The sequence below is a fragment of the Natator depressus genome, chromosome 11, assembly GCF_965152275.1.
Source record: "Natator depressus isolate rNatDep1 chromosome 11, rNatDep2.hap1, whole genome shotgun sequence".
NCBI lineage: Eukaryota > Metazoa > Chordata > Testudines > Cheloniidae > Natator > Natator depressus.
The window spans coordinates 20687476-20700807 of NC_134244.1; the positions used below are offsets into that span (position 1 = coordinate 20687476).

General features: G+C 39.8%; 1 protein-coding gene across 1 annotated transcript in view; it reads right to left on the minus strand.

Moving 5' to 3' along the window:
• LOC141995842 (von Willebrand factor D and EGF domain-containing protein-like) overlaps nucleotides 1-13332 on the minus strand; it is a 245954-nt gene that overhangs the window by 150629 nt on the left and 81993 nt on the right. The window contains exon 6 of the mRNA XM_074967290.1: nucleotides 1188-1277. Within this exon, the coding sequence (XP_074823391.1) occupies nucleotides 1188-1277 (90 nt within the window). The remainder of the gene's footprint in view (nucleotides 1-1187; nucleotides 1278-13332) is intronic.

Here is a 13332-nt window from a genome sequence, read left to right on the forward strand (position 1 = left end):
GTCTAATTTAAAGCTTAAACTTGTTGGTGGCCAGTGTGTATTAATTTGGCTTTGTGCCAACATTGGCCCTTAATGTAAATAACTTCTTTCACTCCCTGGTGTTTAGCCTTCTTATGTATTTCTGGAGAGCAATCATATCTCCACTCAACCTTCATTTTGTGAGGCGAAACAAGCCAACCTCCTTAAGTCTCCTCTCATAAAGTAGGTTCTCCTTTCTTCTGATCATCCCAGTAGCTCTTCTCTGCACCTGTTCCACTTTGAATTCATCTTTCTTAAACATGGGAGACCAGGATTGCACACAGTAGTCCAGATGAGGTCTCACCAGTGACCACATCATACTGGCGGCTCATAGTCATCTGGTGATGAACCAATACCCCCAAGTCTTTCTCTTCCAACTGATAAGTCTCCAGTTTACAGCAAAAATTCTTGTTTAGTCCCAAAGCGCATGACCCTGCACTTCACACTATTAAATGTTGTCCCATTTCCATTACTCCAGTTTTCAAGGTCAGCCAAATCTTCCTGTCTTATGTTACAATCCTCCTTTGTATTGGCAATACTTCTCAATTTAGTGTCATCTGCAAATTTTATTAGTGCACTGCCACTTTTTTGTGCCAAGGTCATTAAAGAAAATGTTAATGAAGATTGGTCTCAAGACCAATCCCTGAGGAACTCCACCAGTAACCTCCCTGCAGCCTGATAGTTCATGTTTCAGCATGACCCATTGTGGTTTCCCCTTTATCCAGTTCCTTACCCACATTTTTGATTCTCATATTAATCACCATTTACTCCAATTTAACTAATAAGTTCCAAGTAGAATTATATCAAATGCTTTTCTGAAATCCAGGTAGATTAGATCCACTTCACATAGCTCTGGCACTCCTAATCTTGTACATAGTCACTGGAATGCATCTGGACATGTGCTAGAGGGTGCATGGAGCACTTTTGCATATTTTTTATGTTCTGACAGTGTCAGCACCTAGACAGTACCGTGAATGCTTTAGAAAGGCTTATAGAATGGCACGTAATTTATTAGGACATTTTCTCACTGGGTGTGTAGAAGCTACATTAATTATGATCATCAAGTCCTATTTTCTTGCATATTGTGTTCCAGAGTATGTTGGTTAATATTCAAATATTCTTCAGTGACATGCTGGATAAGTGCAGTAAATCAAGGACATCTGCATTACCTTAATCCCTGCATAGAATCCATCGCTCTCTTCAGGCAATGACTGCTGATCAGGAGAGTCCCTCATAAAAGCGGTGACAGTGCAAAAGACCTGTAATAAATAAATAGCTTTACTTGAAATAAAGTGGAAGGGAAACATAGTTATGCATCTTCACTGGTTATCTTGATGGTGGCTGTTTTTACCTCTAGAACTGACTTTTTTTTAGGAGTTGTTGTTTGATTCATATTTGTAAACTCTGAGGAGTTAAAGTTAAAACCCTGAGGATTTTTGATCCATTTATTTTAAAAAGAAAGAGTTTAAGGTCCCAGTCTCAGAGATGAATAGCACTTAACACTTACATAGCACTTTCAGATCTCCAAGTATGTTATAAAGGTGAATATTATCATCGCCTTAGAGGAAGGCTGATTCAGAAGCTGAAACAGCTTGTAGAAGGTCACACTGTAGTCCAGTGATAGGGAGAGGAATAGAGCCTAGTTTGCAGACCATTGCCCTAGCCACTGGCTCTCATAGCCTCCTTTTAGTCCATATTTTTTAGGCTATATTTTATGTTGGACCGGCCTCACAATCATCCACCCTCAGAAATAGTCTCAGCATCATTAAAGCCCTTTATGACATGCTTTGGAAACATGGAATATTCAAAGACTATTTTATCTATACTATAAATGTTATATAGATGCTGTGGCTTGTATTCCTGGCTCAATGGGTGAGCTAAAAGATGTTTCCTGCAGGTACTAAAGTCAGTGGGGTGTAATTAATGCAAATCCCCAATCCTGAAAAAGGAAGCAGGACACAAGTCCTTTTGACGCTTTACCCCTTGGGGAAATACCATATCCTGGGTTGACCATTCAAGATGCCTAAGAATGCGAAGGACTTGAGATCATATATGTGGGAGAGGGGTCACTCACCTTCAAAACAGAAATGACATGAGACTGTGATCAAGAGAGACAGGCCCTGCAGAAAGGATCTGAAGTACTTTAAACCCTACCCAGGTCTCTGTGTGGAAGATGGGTAACTATCTGCTAAACTTAGGGTGACCAGATAGCAACTGTGAAAAAACAGGACAGGGGGTTGGGGGTAATAGGCGCCTATATAAGAAAGTCCCAAAAAATGGGACTGTCCCTATAAAAATGGGACATATGGTCACCCTAGCTAAACTAGACATGTGTACAAGCTGTTTATTGTTTTTATGACATGTTTTTTCTGTGATGATTTTGTTCTGGATGGCTAGTACTTTGCTATATGGAAGCTGGTTGGTTACTGGTGAACCCTGTCATTGCCCTTGAAACAACAGGATTGTACGTGCTGAACTAGTCAGACCTTGTGAGGCCATCTGCAGGAGTCTGTGGCCTAATTCCCCAGTCTGGAGGGAGAGGGTTGCGGGATCCTGCCCCAAGAAAGGTGATGGCTAGAGGCCTGAGACTTAAGTGGGGTTCCCTTACAGAGTCCAGGAGAGGGTCAGAGGTACAGTTACCTCAGGAACTGTGACACCCTCTTTACGTGTTGTCTCAAGTACTAATCATGAGAAGCTGTGTGCTCCATTTTGCTTGGTGTATTATAAAAGTATCTAAATGATAAAGACATGTCAACAAGGTTTATCTTTTAAAAAGCACAATCTATCAGGCCAATTATGTTTTATTCCTAGGACAGTCAGGCAACCTTTTTCTCTGCTGAGGCTGCACACTATCGACTATCCTTTTTTTTTTTTTTTTTTTTTTTTTATAAATGGTTTCTTGTTTCAGAAAACCAAAACTGCACACCTCGTTCCTTTGAGCACAAGATTACACAATACAAATACTCCTTAAAACAAACTTCAACAGAATACTAGACTGTAGTTATTAATTTCTGGTTACTCCTCATCAATGCAATAACAGATTGTGACCCACTAAATCAATTCCAGAGTTTCAACAGTAACCCGACAGGGGGAGCTAGGCTCACCTAGCTTATTTGGTATTATGAGTAAGCATCCTAAGTTATTTGTTCCCATTCAGAATATTAGAAATATTTCAAGTGCTGCAAGGCTCTCACCTAGATCCTTGAACCTGAAGAATTAAGTATTTCATTTACTCTTCCCTCTAAATCCAAGTGGATTATTCCCAATTCCTTCTCAGACACTCTTTTTCTCAAGGCCATTTTAGTGTGCTCTCCAGCATCTTCCTTTTTCTTTCAGATTTTCTTATTGACAGACCATCTACCATACCACCTCCGGTTGGTGAGGGGAACCAGTATTCTTCCTTATTTTGAACAGACAGAATCCTTTTCATCTTACCTCAGGTTTGCCCCTTTCTAACAACAGAAGTAAGTAATCATCTGCTACTCTAAAGTCACAGTTCCTCAACATCTGGGTATTTAGACAGTTTCTCTCTAGAGCACCATAATAAAAGAAGTGTGTTGTACAATTTAGTTCCTTGTTATCACTAGGGATTTATTATCCCTCAAGACATTATCATTCCCTAATGGCCCACATTCAATCTATGAAGTTTTAAGAAAGATCTTTTTCTTGCATGGCAGAGGGTAATTGCTGCTGTTCCCCTCACCAGTGCTGATGGAGGGAGTCTTCTCAAAAATCAAGAGCCGACAAATCAGTGGCAGCAGAAAAAAAGAAGTAAGTCAGAAAATATCTGTTCCTTCTTGCCCCTCCCCCGAAGTGAAAAAAATGATTCCATTACACATCTCAGTGCGCGTATCCAATGGAGTTGCATTGCAGATATAATATTTACACAGACTATGATAAAACTTGCTGAGCTGTTTTGCACTTTTTGCTTCAACAGTTTTATCCAAGAATGTTCACACAGTGACTTCCATTTGAAAACACCACTTTGAGAATCCCTGTCAAGAAGAGAGAGACAATTAAAGCTGTCAGGATTGCTCACTAGGAGGCTGAAAAAGAAAGCAGGGGGTGGATCTATCAAAGGATTCCAAGACAGATTATAAGTAAGATGACAAGCATCTTTGAAAATGCATCAGTAACCCAGTCTTGTTTCCTGTTCCCAAAATATATTTTCTCTGTTGCAGAACAAAGTGACTTATTTGTTTATTTAGAAACTTTTTATTAAAGCAAATTTAGCATAGAACATTAACATACCATATCGTACACTATTTATTCAGGATCACGTTAATATTAAAATAACCTGGCTAAAGATTCTGGCTTACCGGCTGGGGAGCATCCTCCTCTGAGTATGCTAGAAAGGGTGACCGAATGTCTAAATATCAGTCCTCTAAGAAGGTATGCTTTTAGGATACATTCTGCACATAAAACATTACACTTAAAATATAGAAATGATACATAGCTATATTTAAAATACCATTAAAATATCATCCCACACTTGTATATGGTCATCTATTTTTGGCAAGCAAAAAGTAGAATACCTTGAATAGTAGGGCACCTCCCATGTATTGGGTAAGAGCAATAGGACTTGTGAAGATTAGTACACTATTTGCAAATTGAAATATATAGACACTGAACTTGTTCTAGTATTACATTTTATTTCTGTCTTTTTTTATTGTTTTCCCCCCCCTCTTTAGTTTCTTCTTTATCTAGTAGGTGTACACATCTCTTCATAATCATCAGATATGTTCATTGGCCACTGAGCTACAGGTTAACAGTTTGCCACATAATTATTATTATACTTCAGAGTTTTTTTGCCTTCAGCCAAATACCAGCTCTTCTTCTCCAGCTCAGGAATCAGCAATATTTTTTCATATCAACATATCATTTAAAGCAAAGAGATAACAACAACACTGATGGCACCTTGCTGACAACAGTGACAGGTGAGATGGTATTTTTCACAAAGTCCTCACATGTTTTTAAATAAAATTCTATTTTGTCTTCATCCCTTTTAAAGCAATAACAATCTGTGAAGGGGACTTCAGACACCATAATCCAATTGCTTCAGGTTGTGGTTTGTTTCCTTGCATCTATGTATATGAAATTATTTCTTTAGGGCAAAATCCACTGTTAGGTAGAAAACAATAAAACAAAAAGGGTGATTTTTAAAAAAAAATTCTTTTCAAGTTAGAGCTGACTTCTGCCCTCAGGTGCAATTCCCACTGACTTCTTCAGATTCACGTCTGCTTCATTTTGAAATCAATGGGAGCAGTGTATTCAACCGAAGGCTGAATTCGACCTTTAATGTTGGAGCGGGGGACCTGGATGGCTTTGGGAATTGGTCATGGTATATAGAGCATTAATCTCTAAATAGGCCTAGTTCCAGTTATTGACAGTTTTTTTCCTCAGCACCTTGCATGACAAACTCTCATAGATTCATAGAGTTTAAGGCTAGAAGGGACCTAGTCTGATCTCCTATATATTACAGATCATTAAAATTCATTCAGTTACCCCGATTTGAGTTCAATAACTTGTTTGACTAAAGACATCAAGAGATGGAGAATCCACCACTTCCCTGGGTAGTTTGTTCCAATGATTAGTCACCCTCAAAGTTAGATATTTGTGCCTTATTTTTAATTTGAACTAGTCTGGCTTCAGCTTCCAGCCATTGGAATTTGTTATACCTTTACCCGAAAGATCAAAAAGTCCTTTAGTATCTTGTATTTTCTTTGTGTGAAGGAACTCATACACTGTAATCAAGTCACCTCTCAGTCTTCTTTTTGCTAGACTAGAGATTGAGCTCTTTAAGTCTCTCACCCTAAAATGTTTACTCCAGCCCAGGAATCATAAAAAACCCTCCAGTTTTTTAACATCCTTTTTAAATGCTGGGAACCAAAACTGTATACAGTATCCCAGTATAGGACTCACAAATGCCATATACAGAGGTAAAATCACTTCCTGCTCCTACTCACTGCTCCCTCTTTTATACTTCCAATGATTGCATTCACCCTTTTTGCCACAGCTTTGCATGTTGTGAGTTGCTTTTCCATTATGACCCATAATCCTTTTAAGAATCACATTTCCAGAAATGTACAGTCCCACATTCTATACGTATGACCTGCGTTCCTTGTTCCTACATGTGTAACTTTGCATTTGGCTGTAGTAAAATGCATTTTATATGAATGTGCCCAGGCTACCAAGCTATTCATATCTCTCTGTATGGCTGCCCTAGTCTCATAGTTATTTACCACTCTGCCAAATTTTATCAGCAATGGTTTTATATTTATTTCCAGATCACTGATGAAAATGTTGAATAGTATCAATCTTTGCAGAATCCCAATAGAAATTCCCATATTCAATGATTTCCCTTTGATAACTACTTTGAGATCTCTCAGTTAGCCAGTCCTTAATCCTTTTAACATGTGCTTTATTGGTATTATCTGGTTCTAATTTTTAATCAGAATGTCATGCAGTACTAAAGCATATGTCTTACAAAAGCCTAAGTATATTACATCTACACAGTTACCTTTATCAACCAAAGTTATAATCTCATCAAAGAATAAAAGCTGATTTGTTTACCAAGACCTATTTTCTGTAAAACCATGTTAATTGGCATTAATTACATTCCTATAGTTTAATTCTTTATCAATTGAAACTCTTATCAGCTTTTTCATTATTTGTGAAATCCAACATCTCGGCCCCACTGACATTCTTAAAACTGTCACTCAGCTAACCCAGTAGGTGCCTAAATCACCTAGTACCTAAATTTGCACCAGTGGATATGCACAAAAGTGCCTAAGTCCTGACACCATGTGACACTTCCAAGGGGTACCCAGTGTTACGTGGCACCTTGCTACCACCTGCCTTTAGCATGAGGAAGTCTTCTCTGTGCCTGCAGTGGATCAGCTCCCTGACTCTACCAGCCTCTGGCAATACAAGCATTGCCTTCTAGGCACAATGATTAAGAAGACCAGTGTGACATGTGCTTTCAGTAGAGACCTTACATGACCTCTTTTGGTGAACCCAGGGATTCCTGTTACTCTATGTACCCCTGTGCCCTCTGCCAGTTGACATGAAGAGGTCTTTGGGTCACACACTGCCCCTCAGCTAATGAGCTGCTCAGAGCCCTAGCTCAATCCAAAGGCCCAGATGCTCCAAAGCAAGAGTCTCAAATTAGGTGTTCCCCCATCTATCTTATCAGGAGGACGTAATCCCTTAGGTGTCTGTCTCATTGATTTCAAGGGGAATTAGCGATATATCCTGCTTGGAAGCTTTTAAAAATCCCACTAGGTGCCCATCTCTACTTTTAGACATCTAAATGCCTTTGAAAATCTCACCCTAAGTGCCTAAGTCACTTTTTAAAATGGAATTTAGGCATCTAAGACACTTAAGTGAGTTTGAATATTGTACCCCATACCAATGTCTGCCTGGAGTGTGCCCAAGCAATACTGAGTTTTAGGATGTGCAGACAATAACTACAAATAATCCCAGTTTATGCATTTGGGTTTGGGTCAGTGCTTAGGTAAGGTAATGATGCACCATGTTGATTGCAGCATCCTTTTAAGCGGGAGCCTGCTTCATTAGAGACGGAGGGACCAGGGGTTACAAAAGACTGGGGAAAGGAAGAGTGGGTACCTGGTGCCAGGATACGAGGGCAAAGAGGAGAGGGACCAGCAGGGAGGCACCTCAAGGGGATCCAGAGGGAAAAGTCTATCTGCAGTGAGGGACAAGAGCAAAACCTCTTAGAGGGAATTAAGATTCCAGGAGGGTGTAATGGACTGCCAAGGGAGAGTCTAGCTTTGAGTTATTTTAATGAACCAGACCCTGAAGGGAAGAATAAACACAAAGCACCAGTTGTAGCTTGTTTGGCTACAGAAGGAAAGAAATTGAGGCAGTAGTAGGATCTGACACCTGATGAGGTGAAATGTTACACCATGCAAATTCTAGCATTAACATAGCAAAAATACATGGGAAAGCATGATGTAAGCTAGCCTCATCAAAGCTAACCTATATATAAAACCACAGTCTCTACCAAACTTCAAACTGCCAAACTGCAGGCAAAAGTGCACAGGAAAACAGCCTCTGTGTAGCAGACCTTCACATACACCTAGTGATGGGAAATTTCAAAGGTTTCAAAGTTTGGAATCTGATCCAAACCAATAGAGGATCACCTCCTTTGTGGACGACATATCCTTCTTTGCCCACAGATTTCCCCCTTTAGACCTAGTAGTGATGATTTTCTGCTGGGAAGTAGCAGTGGGCTGATCACCGTGTTCTGCCAACCACCCAACTCAAAGTCTGGAGAAGGCATTTGAAAATGTATTTTAAGAATGTCTGCAGGCTCCTACTAGAAAGATTTTAACATTTATGTCAAATCACATACTTAGAGAAGGTGGTAATTAAAGAAGAGAAAAACCTCCTTCCCTACTTTGAGTGGAAGTTAAACTGTTCTCCTTCGTATGTTAAAGCAGGATAGATACTAGATTACATTCTTTTGCACTAGGTTCTATATTTCTGGTGTCACAAACGGTTTATGTGTCAGCAACCAGCTTGGAAAGGCCAGTTTTATTTAAACATTTTATTTTAAAATGCATATTATAGTTTATAGATGGTGACAACTGCTTTCTCACCAGATGAAATTTCACAATTGCTGCGCTGAGCAAATCTGCTCCCCCCCCTTTCTTAGCATAACTCATTACACACACTCTGCCTACCATAATTTACAAATGCCTGTGCCTCTAGGACTGGATTGACCTCTGTCAATATTGTATAAATAAGACTTGGGACTGCTAGGATTTTCAAATCAGATGGAATGGGCTTCTTTCAGTGTTTATGTAGCAACAGCAGCGTATTATAGATATAGTCAGTGTTACAATCGTTTCACTAACATTATGCTGGCATCATACTGTCTGAAATAACAAAATCAGAGCCCAAAGTGTGTGTGTGTGTGTGTTGGCGAGGGGGGAGGGAAATGCACACATGAGCATTTTGAAGAACTATCTTTGGCTGTTTAGACTATAGAGACGTCAATAAAAGTTCAAACATCATTGGCCCAGTAAGTCTGAATTACTCTTTAAGGGCCTATTAAAGCTATTAAATCATTTCAATGTATATTGAAACATATTGATGGATAGTCTGTTATACGCCTTATATTATCAGGAGACATTATGATGAATGAAAAGTAGTGTAGATATCAATCACATAAGAGAAACAAAAATCTTTACTTTTGACTATATTATATCAAGGAATGAAAGGAGAAGATCCAGATTTCGGATAAAGATTATAAATAAAGCAACTCCTAAAATTCATCTGTAAAAACATTAGTGCTGAATTTAAACCATGTGTAAGTGGATGAAAAATGGAATAAGCAGAACCAAGTGATTTTAGTAGAGTTATACCTGATACACTGGGTCTTAATTTGGCCCATTTGGAGTAAATTCTACCCTCATTTAAACTCATGCAACCTCACTTACTTCTGAGGGTAGAATGTAGTCCTTAGGACTCCTGCTCTGGATTGCAGAAGGGGCAGGGAAAAGCCAGTGAAAGGATGCATCTGACTTATCAGCCCCTCTCTTGCACAGCCTCTATCTGCAAGGCGCTGGCCTTAGTTTAAAGATAACCTGACCCCGCAGAATCCCTTGTATTATGTAGCCTCCATGGGTGCAGGGGTTTGCAAACTGCTTTCCCCTGTGCTTACAGGGTTGACTCTGGCCCTTCTGGCCTGATTCTCTTCTCACTTTCGCCAGACTTAACCTAGTGTAACTCTACTGATCCATGGATTTGCCCCTGATTTACACCAGTGCAAGTGAAAGGAGAATTAGGCCCTTCATAACTATTATTAGGAACCCAAGGTGGAACAGCAAACGTGGTAAAGTGCTTTTTAAACTCTTTATTATGTGAAATATTTTAGACTAAAATCCCTGTTACAGCTAACGCGTCATTGCCTGATTTCACCGATGACAATTTGTGGATAATTATAATTACTCAAATAGGCCATGAAAAGCTTTAAAAAAAGTTCTAGCAGTGAACTGAACATCTCAGTCTAAATTTGCTAAATTAAACATCTGTGTTTCAGCAAAGGACAGAAGGGCTTTTGAAAACAACTTTTAATATAAAAAAATTGTCTCATAACAGCTAGGTGACACTACTAGTTAACAGAACTGCTTCTCCCCATCCAGGATTGTTTACATCTGGATTGAATTGATTGCAAGTGAAATTATTTTGATTACAATAGATATCTCTCTGTAACACAAGCTCCCCATGAAGTCTGGCAGAATTAGTTTGTCTGACTCAAATGCAGGTAGCATAATTATGAGAAGAAACTAGCAAAAGTGTCTAGATTTAACCACGGTTATAAATGACTCACCTTTATAAGAATTTAAATAAACACATTCATATTTCTTAATGTGAATTCTTATTCAAGAAAAGATTCAAAACACCAAGGCTGTTTACAAGCTATATTTAATATGGGGCTATTATAGCTGGCAGTGTTTATTCTTTCAGTACTATTTAGCATCACTAATGGTTCTTTGTTTATAACAGTTATAAACCTAATTTAACTTTTAAAGTCTGATTTTTGTGCTGTGGAAGGCCATTAATTTATATACACATCAATTTTTTCATGTCTTGCACTGGTGTCTGGTTGTGGTGCTTTTGTTTCTGTTTTTGTTGTTGTTGTTGTTGGAACTAGACCAGGGTTGGTATGTAAGCCATTAAATGTATTGCTCAAAGATTGTTCTGTAATGAACTCCATCTTTCAGCATACAAATGAACCAAGGAATCAGTCTCAGAAAGGCAGAACACCATGAAAAAGGCCATGAAATAAACCTCCATATACTTTAAAATTTCATATTCTTTAATATTCTTTTTTGTGAAAAGATATTATTATGGGTCTGTCCATCAGTATAGAAATTACTCAATGCTTGAACTGGATGTGCATATAGGTGTCTGTGCCTTTACCGCAAGTTCATTCTGCTGTTAGGTGGAAAAAATACTGAGTAAAAGTTGGAGCAGTTTTCTCTGTCTCCCCCGGCCCCGCAGGTTGTGCCAACTTTATGGCATTTGACCTGCAATATATACATCATATATTCAAGCTTTTTAATGTCGGTACTTAAGGAATTAAGTACACTAGTTCTAGTGTTACCCTGAGTTTTCAGAACCCCCAACAGGGGCAACTTAATGATTTCACTCCAGGCAGTGTTAGGAATAAATCAACAGGAACACAGCACTTCTGTCTGATAAGATTCATGCAAGTAAGCATGCTCTATCTAAAACTGCAGTTTATTAGATTTAAGCAGACACAAACATAAGCAATAGGTTTAGAACATCCCAGATATTTACCTAACATCTGGAATGGTGTTGAGTAATTAACAGCAGGTTTACAGTGGCCAGTTGCTCACCCACCAGGAAGATAGGGTGTCAGGAAAAAGTCTCTCAAGATGGCTTCAGAGGACTGCTCCAAAGTACACTCTATTAGCTAATAATCTTTTATATAACTTCTACAAAACACATATGTCATTATGACCCGACTGTATCTTTACTTTTCTAACTTTCAATAAACTTTTAACATCAGAGGCATCTAGACTCAAGGTTTTTCCAACCACCAAGGTTTTTAGTCTCAATTGTTTACTTGTTTATCCCCTTCTCCCATTCTGATTAGCAGAAACTGTAGCTAGTTTTGACCTTGCTTCTGAAAGCCTGTCTCCAAATTAACCCTTAACTATGTGGTGTTCTATTTCATTAATTCAGGGTGGCTGAATGCACGCAATATGGTTGAAATTAGCTTGATCACATTCTGGGGTATACACACCCCTCAAATCCAGGGCAGTACTAGAAGCAGGAAAACTCACCCCAAAAGAGATGCCTACCTCTGCCCCTAGAATGGAGGCATCAGTCTCAGCCCATCTCAGGCCTAGGTGTCAAGCAGAGCATGGCAGGGGGAACTGGGCCCTCCCTCTTCAGCAAGGCCCACCCAAGGGCCCTGTGGGAAGCATCACCAGCTGAGTCATAGAATCATAGAATATCAGGGTTGGAAGGGACCTCAGGAGGTCATCTAGTCCAACCCCCTGATCAAAGCAGGACCAATCCCCAACTAAATCATCCCAGCCAGGGCTTTGTTAAGCCTGATCTTAAAAACCTCTCAGGAAGGAGATTCCACCACCTCCCCAGGTAACCCATTCCAGTGCTTCACCACCCTCCTAGTGAAAAAGTTTTTCCTCATATCCAACCTAAATCTCCCCCACTGAAACTTGAGACCATTACTCCTTGTTCTGTCATCTGCTACCACTGAGAACAGTCTAGATCCATCCTCTCTGGAACCACCTCTCAGGTAGTTGAAAGCAGCTATCAAATCCCCCCTCACTCTTCTCTTCTGCAGACTAAATAATCCCAGTCCCCTCAGCCTCTCCTCATTAGTCATGTGCTCCAGCCCCCTAATCATTTTTGTTGCCCTCTGCTGGACTCTTTCCAATTTTTTCACATCCTTCTTGTAGTGTGGGGCCCAAAACTGGACACAGTACTCCAGATGAGGCCTCACCAATGCCAAATAGAGGGCAATGATCACGTCCCTTGATCTGCTGGCAATGTTCCTACTTATACAGCCCAAAATGCTGTTAGCATTCTTGGCAACAAGGGCACACTGTTGACTCATATCCAGCTTCTCGTCCACTGTAGGTCCTTTTCTGCAGAACTGCTGCCTAGCCACTCGGTCCCTAGTCTGTAGCAGTGCATTGGACTCTACACTTGTCCTTGTTGAACCTCATCAGATTTCTTTTGGCCCAATCCTCTAATTTGTTTAGGTCACTCTGTATCCTATCCCTACCCTCCAGCATATCTACCACTCCTCCCAGTTTAGTGTCATCTGCAAACTTGTGTCATCTGCAATCAACGCCATCCTCCAGATCATTAATGAAAATATTGAACAAAACCAGCCCCAGGATCGACCCTTGGGGCACTCCATTTGATACCGGCTGCCATCTAGACATGGAGCCATTGATCACTACCCATTGAGCCCGATGATCTAGCCAGCTTTCTATCCACCTTATAGTCCATTCACCTTCCATACCAGGTGTGATCACTTTGAGTAGTTGGTCATGCAGTTTGGGTTGTGCAACAGCCTGGCAACCTTCCAGCATTTCATAAATGCCATCTTTAGGGACATGTTGGATCCATTTGTTATTATTTACATGGATGACATCCTAATTTTCTCTTAAAGTCAGGCTATCCACAATCATCACATGTGCACTTTCTTGGAGACACACTGCCAAAACCACCACAAGTTTAATAAAGCCACAGTAGAATTCTTGGGCTATATCATCTCGC